At 34.9% G+C, this 12,177-nt stretch overlaps 1 protein-coding gene across 4 annotated transcripts in view; it reads right to left on the bottom strand.

Annotated features, from left to right (window-relative positions):
* The window catches only part of otogl (otogelin-like), a 44,508-nt gene that overhangs the window by 28,766 nt on the left and 3,565 nt on the right, over positions 1–12,177 (bottom strand). For all 4 annotated transcript variants that reach the window (XM_051134795.1, XM_051134794.1, XM_051134793.1 and 1 more), the window contains 20 exons: positions 11,082–11,174; positions 10,023–10,177; positions 9,820–9,941; positions 9,174–9,379; positions 8,817–8,941; positions 8,505–8,611; positions 7,166–7,272; positions 6,961–7,086; positions 6,671–6,779; positions 6,442–6,488; positions 5,765–5,910; positions 5,554–5,686; positions 4,508–4,685; positions 4,089–4,213; positions 3,493–3,702; positions 3,227–3,392; positions 3,061–3,135; positions 2,046–2,089; positions 547–721; positions 335–442 (listed from right to left, as the gene is read on the bottom strand). In XM_051134795.1, coding sequence (XP_050990752.1) covers positions 335–442; positions 547–721; positions 2,046–2,089; positions 3,061–3,135; positions 3,227–3,392; positions 3,493–3,702; positions 4,089–4,213; positions 4,508–4,685; positions 5,554–5,686; positions 5,765–5,910; positions 6,442–6,488; positions 6,671–6,779; positions 6,961–7,086; positions 7,166–7,272; positions 8,505–8,611; positions 8,817–8,941; positions 9,174–9,379; positions 9,820–9,941; positions 10,023–10,177; positions 11,082–11,174 — 2,557 coding nt within the window. The remainder of the gene's footprint in view (positions 1–334; positions 443–546; positions 722–2,045; positions 2,090–3,060; positions 3,136–3,226; positions 3,393–3,492; positions 3,703–4,088; positions 4,214–4,507; positions 4,686–5,553; positions 5,687–5,764; positions 5,911–6,441; positions 6,489–6,670; positions 6,780–6,960; positions 7,087–7,165; positions 7,273–8,504; positions 8,612–8,816; positions 8,942–9,173; positions 9,380–9,819; positions 9,942–10,022; positions 10,178–11,081; positions 11,175–12,177) is intronic.

Raw genomic sequence — 12,177 nt, 5'->3', positions numbered from 1 at the left:
CTGTTCAGGACAAACAAGGGACTCATGAATAACTATCACTAAACAAAAAAACATAGCTGTGGATCATTCACATAACAACAAAGTATTAGAAATCAAGGGGACGTAAACTTTTGAACCGGGTAATTTTTAGACATTCAGCTATTACTTTCTCTTGTGAACTATACATAGACATATTTTATGTGAAATATCATATTCATGTCAGTACTAAATAAACAATAACAAGCATTTTGTATGATCCCTCATGAAAGACACAGACGGAAACAAAAATGTTCCATTAATTGAAGAATCAATCATTAACAGGTATTATGTAAGCTAAGCACAAAAACAAACTGACCAGCGGTAGCACGGAGTGTCCACTGTCTCTCCAGGGAGATACTCTAGACCGAGCCATGCACAGGGGCAGTTCTCTGGGTAATAGCATTCTCCATTATGAGCCACTAGCCTGCAACAATTAAAGAAGATGGTGTAACATTACATGCTCTGGTGTCAGTGGACACCCATACATTTCAAAACATTTGTTCCGATTGCAAAGACAACAGTGATTACCCAGCAGGACATCCACATCCTGGTACACACGGGGTCATGGGAGGGCAGGTCAGGTTCAGCATCAGGTTTCGGCAGGTCAGCTCACAGGCCACGCCCACACCTGAAGGTCCACGGCCACTCTGACCTGTACAGCTATAGTAGACTTTTCCATTGGGACAGTCTCCTCTCTCAGGCTCTAAAAAAATGGATGGAAAGAGAATTTTTGAAAGAAAGAATATAATAGCAAACTAAAGGGGTGCTAGTTCAAGCAAAAGTAGTTTTTAAGTAGTTTTTATTTACACTACCACTCAAAAGTTTTTGTACAGTAAGATTTTTAATGTTTTTTAAAGAAATCTCTTCTGCTCACAAAGCCTGCATTTATTTGAAAAAATCTGTAATATTGTGAAATATATTATAGAAAGTTATAGAAAGTAATACTTTTATTTAGCAAGGATGCTTTAAATTGCTCAAAAGTGATTATAAAGACATTTTAATGTAACAAAAGATTTCTATTTTAGATAGATGCTGCTTTCTGAACTTTCTGTTCATCAAAGAAAACTGAAAAAAATCTATTCAGCTCTTTTCAACAAACTAATAATAATAATAAATGTTTTTTGAGCAGCAAAATCAGAATGATTTCTGAAGGATCATGTGACTGGAGTAATAATGCTAAAATTTTAGCTTTGAAATCACATAAATAAATTACATTTTAAAATATATTAAAACAGAAAAGATTTATTTTAAATAGTAAAAATATTTTAAAATTCTATTGTTTTTGCTGTACTTTGGATCAAATAAATGCAGGCTTGGTGAGCAGAAGAGACTGGTGAGCAGAAAAAACATTAAAACTCTTAGTTGCTGGGACATTTTCTTAAAAAAAAAAAAACTCTATGATTTTCTGGTCTCTAGATATGACTCCTGGCTTCATTCTGACTAAATTATCCACTCTCCTCAACAAGACACATGACGTCAAGTGTCTTTTAAAAAAATGCGAAAAGAGTTATGTTTTGCAATTTGAGTTAGGGCTGTGTTTAAATCTATAGTCATTAGCATGAGTAATAGTGATGATTGCACTACTAATATTTAACAAAAGGAATTAGGCTTAACAAGCAATCAGTTCAATCTAAATAGTTGGAATTTATTGAATTGAAAAACAAAAATGGACACACATTAATAATGAAGCCACCTGAATACTGTTGAAGATTTTAAATCACAGCCAAATCTTGCAAATGAGCAATGTCTTACTATTTTGTCATTTGAGAAAGTCTGGAAAAAAGTCAAATAGACAAGAAAAAAAGCAAAAGGTGGAATTTGCTATCTCCAACTCCCTAAGTCTCCCTCTTTCTTTGTGCATGTGTATCTGAGGATCAGATCTGTCCTGCATTCAGTCCGCTCAATGTGTTACCTCTGAGGAATGTACTGCTGACCCTCTAAGATGAAAACACTTTTTCTTGGGGAAAATAGAGGTTAGTGTGAATAGGAGAAATGGAGCAAAGAAAAAGTAAAAAATGAAAGTTTACCTCTCTCTTCAGGCACACACTCCATACGACCATTTGTGCAGAGACTAAAGAAAAATCATTATAAAATTTAAACAAACAGCAATATCCAAAAATAAATTACAAAATGATATACATGTTAAATAAAAAATATAATAATACTATAAATAAATAAGACACATTCTTATGTATTATGTGTTATGTTCTTATGTATGGATAATTAGTTTCCTGTGCTCACCAAGCCTGCATTTACAGTTGAAGTCAAAAAGTTCACATACACCTGAATCTGCAAAATGTTAATTATTTTACCAAAATAAGAGGATCATACAAAATGCATATATATTTTTTATTTAGTATTGACCAGAATAAGATATTTGACATAAAACACATTTGCATGTAGTCCACAGGAAAATGTTATAAATAGTTGAATTTATAAAACGTTTACATTAATTTCATTCTTAATACTTGCCTTACCTGAATGATCCACAGCTGTGTTTTGTTTTTTGTTTTTTTGTAATAGTTGTGACAGTAGTGACAGTTAAACTGCCTGCTGTTCTTTAGAAAAATCCTTGAGGTCCCACAAATTATTTGGTTTTTCAGCATTTTTGCATATTCTAACCCTTTCCGACAATAACTGTATGATTTTGAGATCCATCTTTTCACACTGAGGACAACTGAGGGACTCATATGCAACTATTACAGAAGGTTCAAACACTCACTGATGCTCCAGAAGGAAAAACGATGCATTAAGAGCCGGGAGTGAAAGTCATTTTTAGTAACTATTATTTTCTCTTGTGGACTCTATGTAAATGTCTTTTATGTGAAATATCTTATTCAAGTCAGTACTAAATAAAAAATAACATGCATTTTGCATGATCCCTTTTTTTTTTGGTTAAATAACATTTTGCAGATTCTGCAAGGTGTATGTAAACTTTTGACTTTAACTCTATATAATCAAAATACAGTAAAAACAGTAATATTGTGAAATATTGTGAAATTATGTGTTTAGATTTTAAATTCTCCACGTTCATACACTCACCATGGTCCAGATGAGCTGAAGGACACTTCACCAGGCTGAAAGACTGAACCCATGAAATAACAGTGACACTGGGCGCTGAAAGGAAACAAAACCCAGTTAGAAAAGGAGGAACTATGCCCTTTTATATGCTAGTATTCAGTTTGGCGTTTGGTGCATTCAGACATACAGCTGCACACAGCGCTGCCGAGCATGATCGTAGAATGTTCCCTCGCTGCAGCTGCATCCTTCAGCACAGTCGCCATCACACACTTCACCACTGCTGATTGACTGACACGTCTTCCCGCATGCTGATGTGCACGGGTGATACATCATCCCTCCTAAACACACCATACCTACATACACACGCATTCACAGATTACCTCATTAACATACTTGTGCAATAGACAGATAGATAGCCAGACAAACAGATAGATGTAGGGATGACCAACGAACCGCACTCAGAGACATGTCCTCTGAAGTTGATGGTGACGTGATGTTTGTTGCAGATGTATGCGTAGTGGGACAGAGCAGTGCAGAGGCAGGCACTGCCACATCGACAGGCCTGGTAGCGGCACTGCTGGTGGTACATGCTGGGACTCACATAGGCATGGCAGGGTGCAAACACGTCCTCCAAAAGCACATCACACCGGGCAGAATAAAACACTGAAATAAAAACCTTTTTAGCATCACATGAAATTGTGGAAATCAAATAACACATTAAATTCAAACATACAGACAGATAAATTAATTTGAACTTGATTTAAAGCCATGAATGTGCTTTATTCGCCAAGTGTGTGCAAACACACAAAAAATTTGGCATGGTTTCCAGGAGCTCTAGGTACTTACCATGCATACAGAAATTCACAAGAAAATACAGAGAAATAATTAAATAAGTTGAATTTTTAAAAAGTTAATGCAATTTTGTACATTAAAAAAAAAAAATTAAAAAGCATCTGCATCTATATTTTGCTGTTTTTTGTAACCTCAAAGTTGACTTTTGGGACCTTTGGATATTTTAACTGTGATAAGCAAAGGGATAACATATGTACCATTTTGTTGATTCATTTCACAAGGGTCGATAATGGGTATGTTGACAGGGCTTATGCATGCTGAAGACACTTTCCAGGCATTGACGTGCAGCTGTGGAGTTCCTTCAATCATTCCGGCAGGAGAACTGGATGATAAAAACACATTTATTGCACAGCAGGCATTTAAATTTATGCAGTTGTCAGACACTTTATTTAGAAGGACTTAACATTGCATTTAACATACATATTTTATGAGTTCATGCATTCCCTAAGAATTGAACCCATGACTTCGGCATTTCTAGCCAAGCACACACTCATGTCAAGCACACACTCATTAATATGGGAGACTGCATAATGCAACCCAGAGAGATGCTGAGAGAAATTTAAAATGTTTTGCTAAAAAAAAAAAAAAGAAATTTAGAGGATCAGCTGTTTCTCACAGGAAATCATCCCGTAAGTTTCCGTTTAGAGTTCCACAGAGGCCAAGCGTGGAGCCCATCCAGGTGCTGTCCAGCTGAAGGTAGATTCGTCCACCTTGCCAATCATACTGAAACCTCAGGCCAAAAACAGACCGCAGACCCACAAACATAGACGTCAGTCGGCGAACGTTCACCATGTCTAACAAACAAACAGAAAAAACAAACAGAAAATACAATTTAACAAATCTCAATTCAATATTATTTTTTTTTCATTTTTTAAATGTGTAATTGTAACATTTTTTGTTATTTTTTAATTAATTCAAATTAATTTTTATTTAATCATTTTCTAAATAATTATTCATTTGTTTTGCTTTCCATTTTCTTAGTTGCTCTACTAATAGCTTTTCTTTATTTTTCTTAACCATTCTTAATTTTATTACTATTCTTTTTACTATTATTAATTATAAATTACCATATTTTATTCTTTATCATCATTTTAACTAAACTCATACATGTGCCCCGTGACCACAAAACCAGTCATAAGTATCACAGGTATATTTGTAGCAATAGCTAACAATACATTGTACAGGTCAAAAAAGATATTTTGTAAATTTCCTACTGTAAATATATCAAAACATAATTTTTGATTAGTAATATGCATTGCTAAGAACTTCATTTGGACAACTTCAAAGGACGATTTTCTCAATATTTAGATTTTTTTGCACCCTCAGATTCCAGATTTTCAAATAGTTGTATCTTGGCCAAATATTTGTCCTATTCTAACAAACCATAAATCAATGGAAGCATATTTATTCAGCTTTTAGATGATGTATAAATCTCAATTTTGGAAAATTGACCCTAATGACTGGTTTTGTGGTCCAGTGTCACATATTATATGAACCTAGAAATGTGAAATAAAAGGAAATGAACCTTGGTAAGAATTAGAAAATTAGATGTTAGGATTGTCCCTCTCAGCCTTGTTTTCATCTAAATAAATATGCCATCTACCAAACGAATACATTTACTATTAAAGTAACCCAATACTGATGTAAAACTGAGAACCTTACCATCTGAGTAAGGCAAATTGACAGCCATAGTGGCCCCAATAACAACTTCCCCCTCTCGGGTGAGAGTGACCTGCCTGTTGACGTCTTCATCCACCACCAGAGCAACTGAATGGATACAGGAGTGTTCCTGAGACTGAGAGATGAGAGAGCCTCCATTAAACACATACAAAACATCTTTGATGACAAACACACTCAGAAACACTCTTGTTACCTCTCCACAGCCTGTGTACTGTAGTGTGACAGTAAACTTTGTGCTGCCGCGGCTCTTCACCAGCACATACTGGCAAGAGCCCATGTGCATGAAGATTCGCCCATCGAAAGTGGTCACATGTGCGTCACCCATTACTGTGCATTCAGCTGGGGGTTAAAAATAAAGTTTAATTCCAAAATAATTTTTGAGAACACATGAACTTTGTAAGACATGGAGCCCCTAAGGAAACGTGGTGATGGAAAAAAAAAGACTTTGTGTAAAAGTCATAGACACAAAAGTCAGCATAAACATTGCATTCCCCCAAGAAGCTTTGTGTTTGCTCACAAAAGTTTTGCATTCCCCAATAACTTTGTGTTCAGTTGCAAAACTTTTGTGTTTGCTCAAAAAACTTTTGCAGTTGCCCAAGAAACTTTGCGTTTACTCACAAAAGTTTTTGCACTCCACCAAAAAACTTTTGCACTCCACCAAAAAATGCAAAATTTTTGTGTTTGCCTGAAAATCTTTGCATTTGCTAAAAAAGTTTAGCATTAGCCAAGAAAGTGAATGCAAATGCCTCTGTAGTACACAATATCAAAACAATGTGGTAAAAAGAACTTAGCAGTTGTGTAATACTTAAAATACAAAGATGCCTGGTATGCTATTCTGTAAAAATTAGGGGTACAAAGGTTTTTATTTACCAGTGCAATTGTTTTCGGTGCAGTTCCACACTCCTCCCATACAGACACTGAAAATGTAATTCACATTAGATTGATTCACCAATGAATGTAACACATGACAACTTTATTTGTAATGGAACAGTTTTCTATTATTGGCTACTATGGCTAACTAGAGGTTAAAAATTAGAAAAACATGTTTTGTTTGTTGTTTTAGGTGTGTAAAAGTGTAAAAATTAGATTTTTTTCTAACCAGACAGTGCAGCCTTGCTCCAATACATGACCAAGTGGATATGCTGTACCATGGTACACACAGGGGCACTGAGACACTGCTATACAGGTGCCATTCTGTAAGATCAGACCTGAGAAAACCCAGAGAGAAAGAAGTTAACTGCAGTTCACTATTAAAAAAAGTCACTAAAATCTAAAGTTAAAATGTTACTGCAACATGCATTCTGAAGTGCCCTAAACTGCTTATTCACATGCACTATACACAATATTACAACCTTTATTCCAATTTAAGCATCTGATTAGTGGTCTTACCATCTGGGCAGTAGCATCCATCCAGACAGTGTAGATTGGTTCCCAAACACTCCTTCTCAAATGTGCATGTAGGTGGGCAGCAGCTGATACAGTCTCTGTGGACAAAACTATCCTCACATCCGTCCGCTAAAAACACAAACATATCACATCAAAAGCTGCAAAGTTTATGTCATGCATTTCCTTTATGATATGAAAGCCTACTGACAGCATGTAGGAAAACTGTCCCTCCATTCTCTGACGGGGTATCCCACATGAGAACAGGCCCTGGTGTACTCAACCAGAGTCCGACAAAATGTCTCCTGATCATCTGATCTGTAAACAATACATTAATTATTTCAAATTTAATAAACACAAAAAAGATAAAAGTACAAATAGTTCTAAAAAAGAACGTGGGGAAAGGTCAATAGTTTTAGTATGACGATATGAGACTATAAGGGCAGTACAGCTGCAAGTTCAACATGCTCTTGCAATCTGATACTCTTACTACCTCTTCAATCAACAGTTGAGTCTCAATCTGTTCATAAACTCTAGCAGCTATTTCAACACTGTAATCAATACACACTTGCGCACACACACACGCACTCTGACTAGTACAAGCACAAATACGTACATGCACATTACACACATACCTATAGTACAGGCTACATGTATTCACATATACTCTTTCTGCGGCTGTTGCCATATGCAAGGTATTTTCATTACTATAATTAACATAATCCTGCTGGAATTGAGAGGTGTGGAATGCTGGAAATAAGTTAGGGAGGAAAAAAACATTCAGGAAGGGAGAGGGAGAGAGAGAAATGCTTATCTAATTAAAATCCTAAATGTAGAAACAGAAAGGTTTAATATTACTACTAGTACAAAGGTTAATATTAATACTGTTAGTATGCTATATTTAGTCATCTGACTTAATGTTAACTAACAATCATGTTCTTACATTTTTAAGCAAATATTTACAAAAGAATTTCTAAAACATTAAAAAGAAGGTTTAAGAATTTGATTTATATCAGTGTTATTAATGTTAACTAAAAATAAACTATTAAAAACATTCATGTTTACACTCATTGATTCACATATTTGTTAACTAAATAAAGCTAAAATAAAAATAAAATATCATGAAAATCTTGCTTTGGCAACTAAAGTTAAATAGGTTTCAGCTGAAAAATGGAAATAAAACTAAATTTGATTAATATTAAAAAACATTATAAATTACTTAAATTAAAAAACTCTAAAAATTAAATTAAAACTAAAAACAAAATTACTAAATAAATATTACTAAATAATACTAAAACAACACTTTAGATAAAACTGATGGGAAAAAAAAAATCAAAACTAGTCTAAGCTGATCTCTCAAATTTGGCCTATAAGTTTAGATGGTTTTAGAGTGGTTTTGAGACCAGTTAAACACCAGCTTGGTCTGGCTTTGAGACCAGTTAGAACCGCTTAATCCAGCTAAGATCAGCAATCCACCTTTACCTTGTTTTTTTTTCAGCAGGGTTCAACTTCAGTTACACCATTTAGACAAAGCACCACACTTGACTTACACACACATGTCCGAAACACAGCTGGCGACAAATGGATTTGGGTCAATGTTCTCATGGCAGGAGATGAAAGGAAAGAAAAGCAACGCGCTGCACTTCTCAATGGCATCCTGCTCAGATAACACACAAACAGACATAGTTTCTAAAAGTCATTTTAAGTTAAATAATCAAAAATAGGATTTTATAAACCATTGAGAATGCACACTCACACTAAAGCATGCATGACTGCTTTTAAAACATTTGTTTTAAACTATCATATATACTAAGACCCATTTAGCTCAGTTCAAACCCAGTAGGTAGTGCATCAAAGCGTACATCCATATCAGACTCAGATGAGCAAGGTCCAGGGAAATCATCATCAACCTCAGGACAGGGTCTCTCTTGGGGCAAATCTACAGCCCAGCTGTTTCCAAATTCAGCAATGTCGTCAGAGACTATACCTGACAAAACAAAACGCAAAGCAATAAAGACACTAAAATACACTTGTTGCAACACAGATTTTAAATTCTTGATATTTTAGCACTGTTTTTTTTTACAACTCATCTCTAAATAGACAAAAGTGGGATGGCAGTGTTCAGACTGAGTATGCAGCTCTGCTCAGCTTTGATATAATTGTCCTGAATTTGCTGCTGACTGAGATGATGAGTGTGTGTCCGGGCCTGTTTGTCTCACCGCGGCTGCTGCTGAGATCATCCGATCCGTCATCATTATAGTTTCCACACAGACCACAAGGCCTTCCTTTGTGTGCTTCGGTCATTTTGAGGTAGACTCCAGAGCTCCCGTCCCACGCCAGAGAGAAGCCAAACGTGCTCTTCACCAGGATGTAGTCAGCCAAGCGCTCGATGAAAACATTACGCACTGTCTGCGGCAGACTCAGTCTGAAAACACGCACAAGAAACAGAAAAAACAAGAATTCGATCAGTTTGATATTAAAGTGCCTGAGACTTTGGCACCATCATGCTATCATCCCGTAGGTGGCCAAGGTTTCAGATGTTCTCGAACAAAACATACACATCAAATGGAATTCTTTAATTTCTTTAATTACAACATTCACTACTGTTCAGAAAGTATTGGTTTCAAAGACGTCTCTTCTGCTTACCAAGGGTGCATTTATTTGATCAAAAATACAGTTTAAACAGATATACCTTTAAATATGATTATAATTTAAATAACAGTTTTCTATTTTAATATATTTTAAAATGTAATTTATTTCTGTGATGCAAAGCAAAATTTTCAGCATCATTACTCCAGTCTTCAGCAACACATGATCCTTCAGAAACTAGTCTAATATGCTGATTTGCTGCTCAAGAAAACTCACCTATGTCCTCCCTTTAGCACCTGATAACCACTAATATAGATTTCCTCTTCATTCGGGAAGAACAGACTCAGACCACGTGGACATGAATACACTGAACCTCTACATGAACGACTGTTATGAACCTGTCAAAGAGAAAAACAAACTAGTGTGCAGTTTCAGAAGTAAAACACATAGTAAACAGTTCTGGCGCAGCTTTAACTTACCCAAACCGTATACTGGGGCTCTGTGGCATGGCAGTCTTTGGCCAGGATATATGAACAGGTTCCAGGGAAGTAGTAATACATTCCATCAAAGGTCTCAAAATGATGCTGACCCCATGAACGGCAAATCCCATCCCTGTCCTGACCATGGTTGGGAACTGACAAAAAAAAAAAAATCATATTGTGATGTAAATGCTTATAATACTGTAGAAATAATATAGAACTCCAGTCTTCAGTGTCACATGATCCTTTAGAAATATTCTAATATGCTGATTTGCTGCTCAAGTAAATATTACGTGTTATTATCAATGCTGAAAACAGTTGTGCTTAATATTCTGTGGAAACTGTTACTGTGGAATTAATTATTGTAAACTGTTATACTTTTTTTCAGGATTTTTTGATGGATAGAAAATTCAAATGAAGAGCATTTGTTTGAAATAGAAACATTTTAACATTATAAGTGTCAAATTTGATTAATTTAATACATCCTTGTTGAATAAAAGAATACATATGGCCAAAAACATAATATTGTCACGGCACATGCCCAAAACATGGTGTTATCATGCAACCATGTCTAAAAATCCATGGTAAGAGTGTCAAGGTACTGTAATTCTTATTATTTTTTTGTTAGTGATTATTCAACCATTTAGTTCAATATTTGTGCTCCATGTAATCAATGCCCCATTGGGCATGTAATCAGTATGGCTTATATGAATACTGTATATGTAGTAACCTGTTATTCTGTTGGTCAAATAAGCCTGGCTTTATAGTGCGTGGTTAATTAAACACACATACAGAGCTCTTTGTGACAAGCAATCTATTCCCAGCACAACTGTAATCCAATGCTACCAAATGCAGTAAGACATAGTCACGTAGATTAACTGGAACCAGTGAGTAATGTCACTTGAATTCTAGTAATTAAATTCAGGGTTCCTTCATCCACATTTAATGGTCAGCACTGGGTGGCAGATGATAATATCAGAGCGTACCTTACTATAATTACATGGAGACAAGTTTCATTTTGAATTTAATATAACTTGTGCGTGTGTGTGTGCTTCTTACTAATTTGACAGCGATCCCCGAGACCCTGGAACTGAGCACAATCACAGCGTCCTTCCTCCTGGCACCAGCCCCCATTAAGACACCCACAATATTCTACGACACACACAAACACAAGAGGCAAATTTCATAAAGCATTAATAATAAAGCAGATGGGCCAAGCACTGAAGGTGAATAGCTTCAGTGTTTTTGTTCCTTTGCCTGGCAGTCTAAAACAACCTAAAGAACCATACAGTATAGTTCACTGACCAATTTTGGGGTCTTCTACTGTCCTCCAACTGCTTGAATTTAATTCTTCTTTTGAACCCTTTGGCCTAGAAACAGTTTCTTGTTCCTTTTGTTTTTGTTTTTTACTCATGCAGACTTAAGCAAAACCTTTGAATTAAATGTCTAGCCATTAGATTAATCACTAGTTGTTGAATATATTTTACTATCATTGAGATACTAAAAGAATCATAATAGTACTTACTATTATGATTTTCTTTTTAAATTAATTTGTATTTTTCTGTTTTAATTTTCATTTAATTTGAGTGATTTTGCTTGTGTTTTCGTTGTTTTTATTAGTTGTTTTTTATATTAATAGTTTTTTATATTTTTAGTTTTTATTTTTATTTAAGCATTCACTTCAATTAACATTTTTATGGTTTTAGTTAACTATATTTGTTATATAAATTGTATTAATTATTGGTTAAAATAAATCAACCAAATTTGCCTTTAAATGACTAAACCATATAAAGCTTCATTCACAATGAAGCTGACAGTGGTGTACCTTCACAAAACATTGTTTTATTGAAGTATAACTTCATAATTGATGTTTCTAGCATGCAAACTCAAGATGAAACTGTACATACAGTGCACTACCAGTCAAAGTTTTTGGACAGTAAGACTTTTAAAGTTTTTTAAAGAAGTCTCTTCTGCTCACCAAGCCTGCATTTATTTGATCCAAAGTACAGCAAAAACAGTACAATTCTAAAATATTTTTACAATTTAAAATAACAGTTTTCTATTTGAATATATTTTAAAATGTAATGTATTCATGTGATTTCAAAGCTGAATTTATAGCATCATTACTCCATGTTACATGATCCTTCAGAAATCA

This window comes from Labeo rohita, chromosome 18, assembly GCF_022985175.1.
Source record: "Labeo rohita strain BAU-BD-2019 chromosome 18, IGBB_LRoh.1.0, whole genome shotgun sequence".
In the NCBI taxonomy this organism is placed as follows: Eukaryota; Metazoa; Chordata; class Actinopteri; order Cypriniformes; family Cyprinidae; genus Labeo; species Labeo rohita.
Note: the sequence above shows the minus strand (reverse complement) of the source record. Positions and strands in the feature narration are given on the sequence as shown.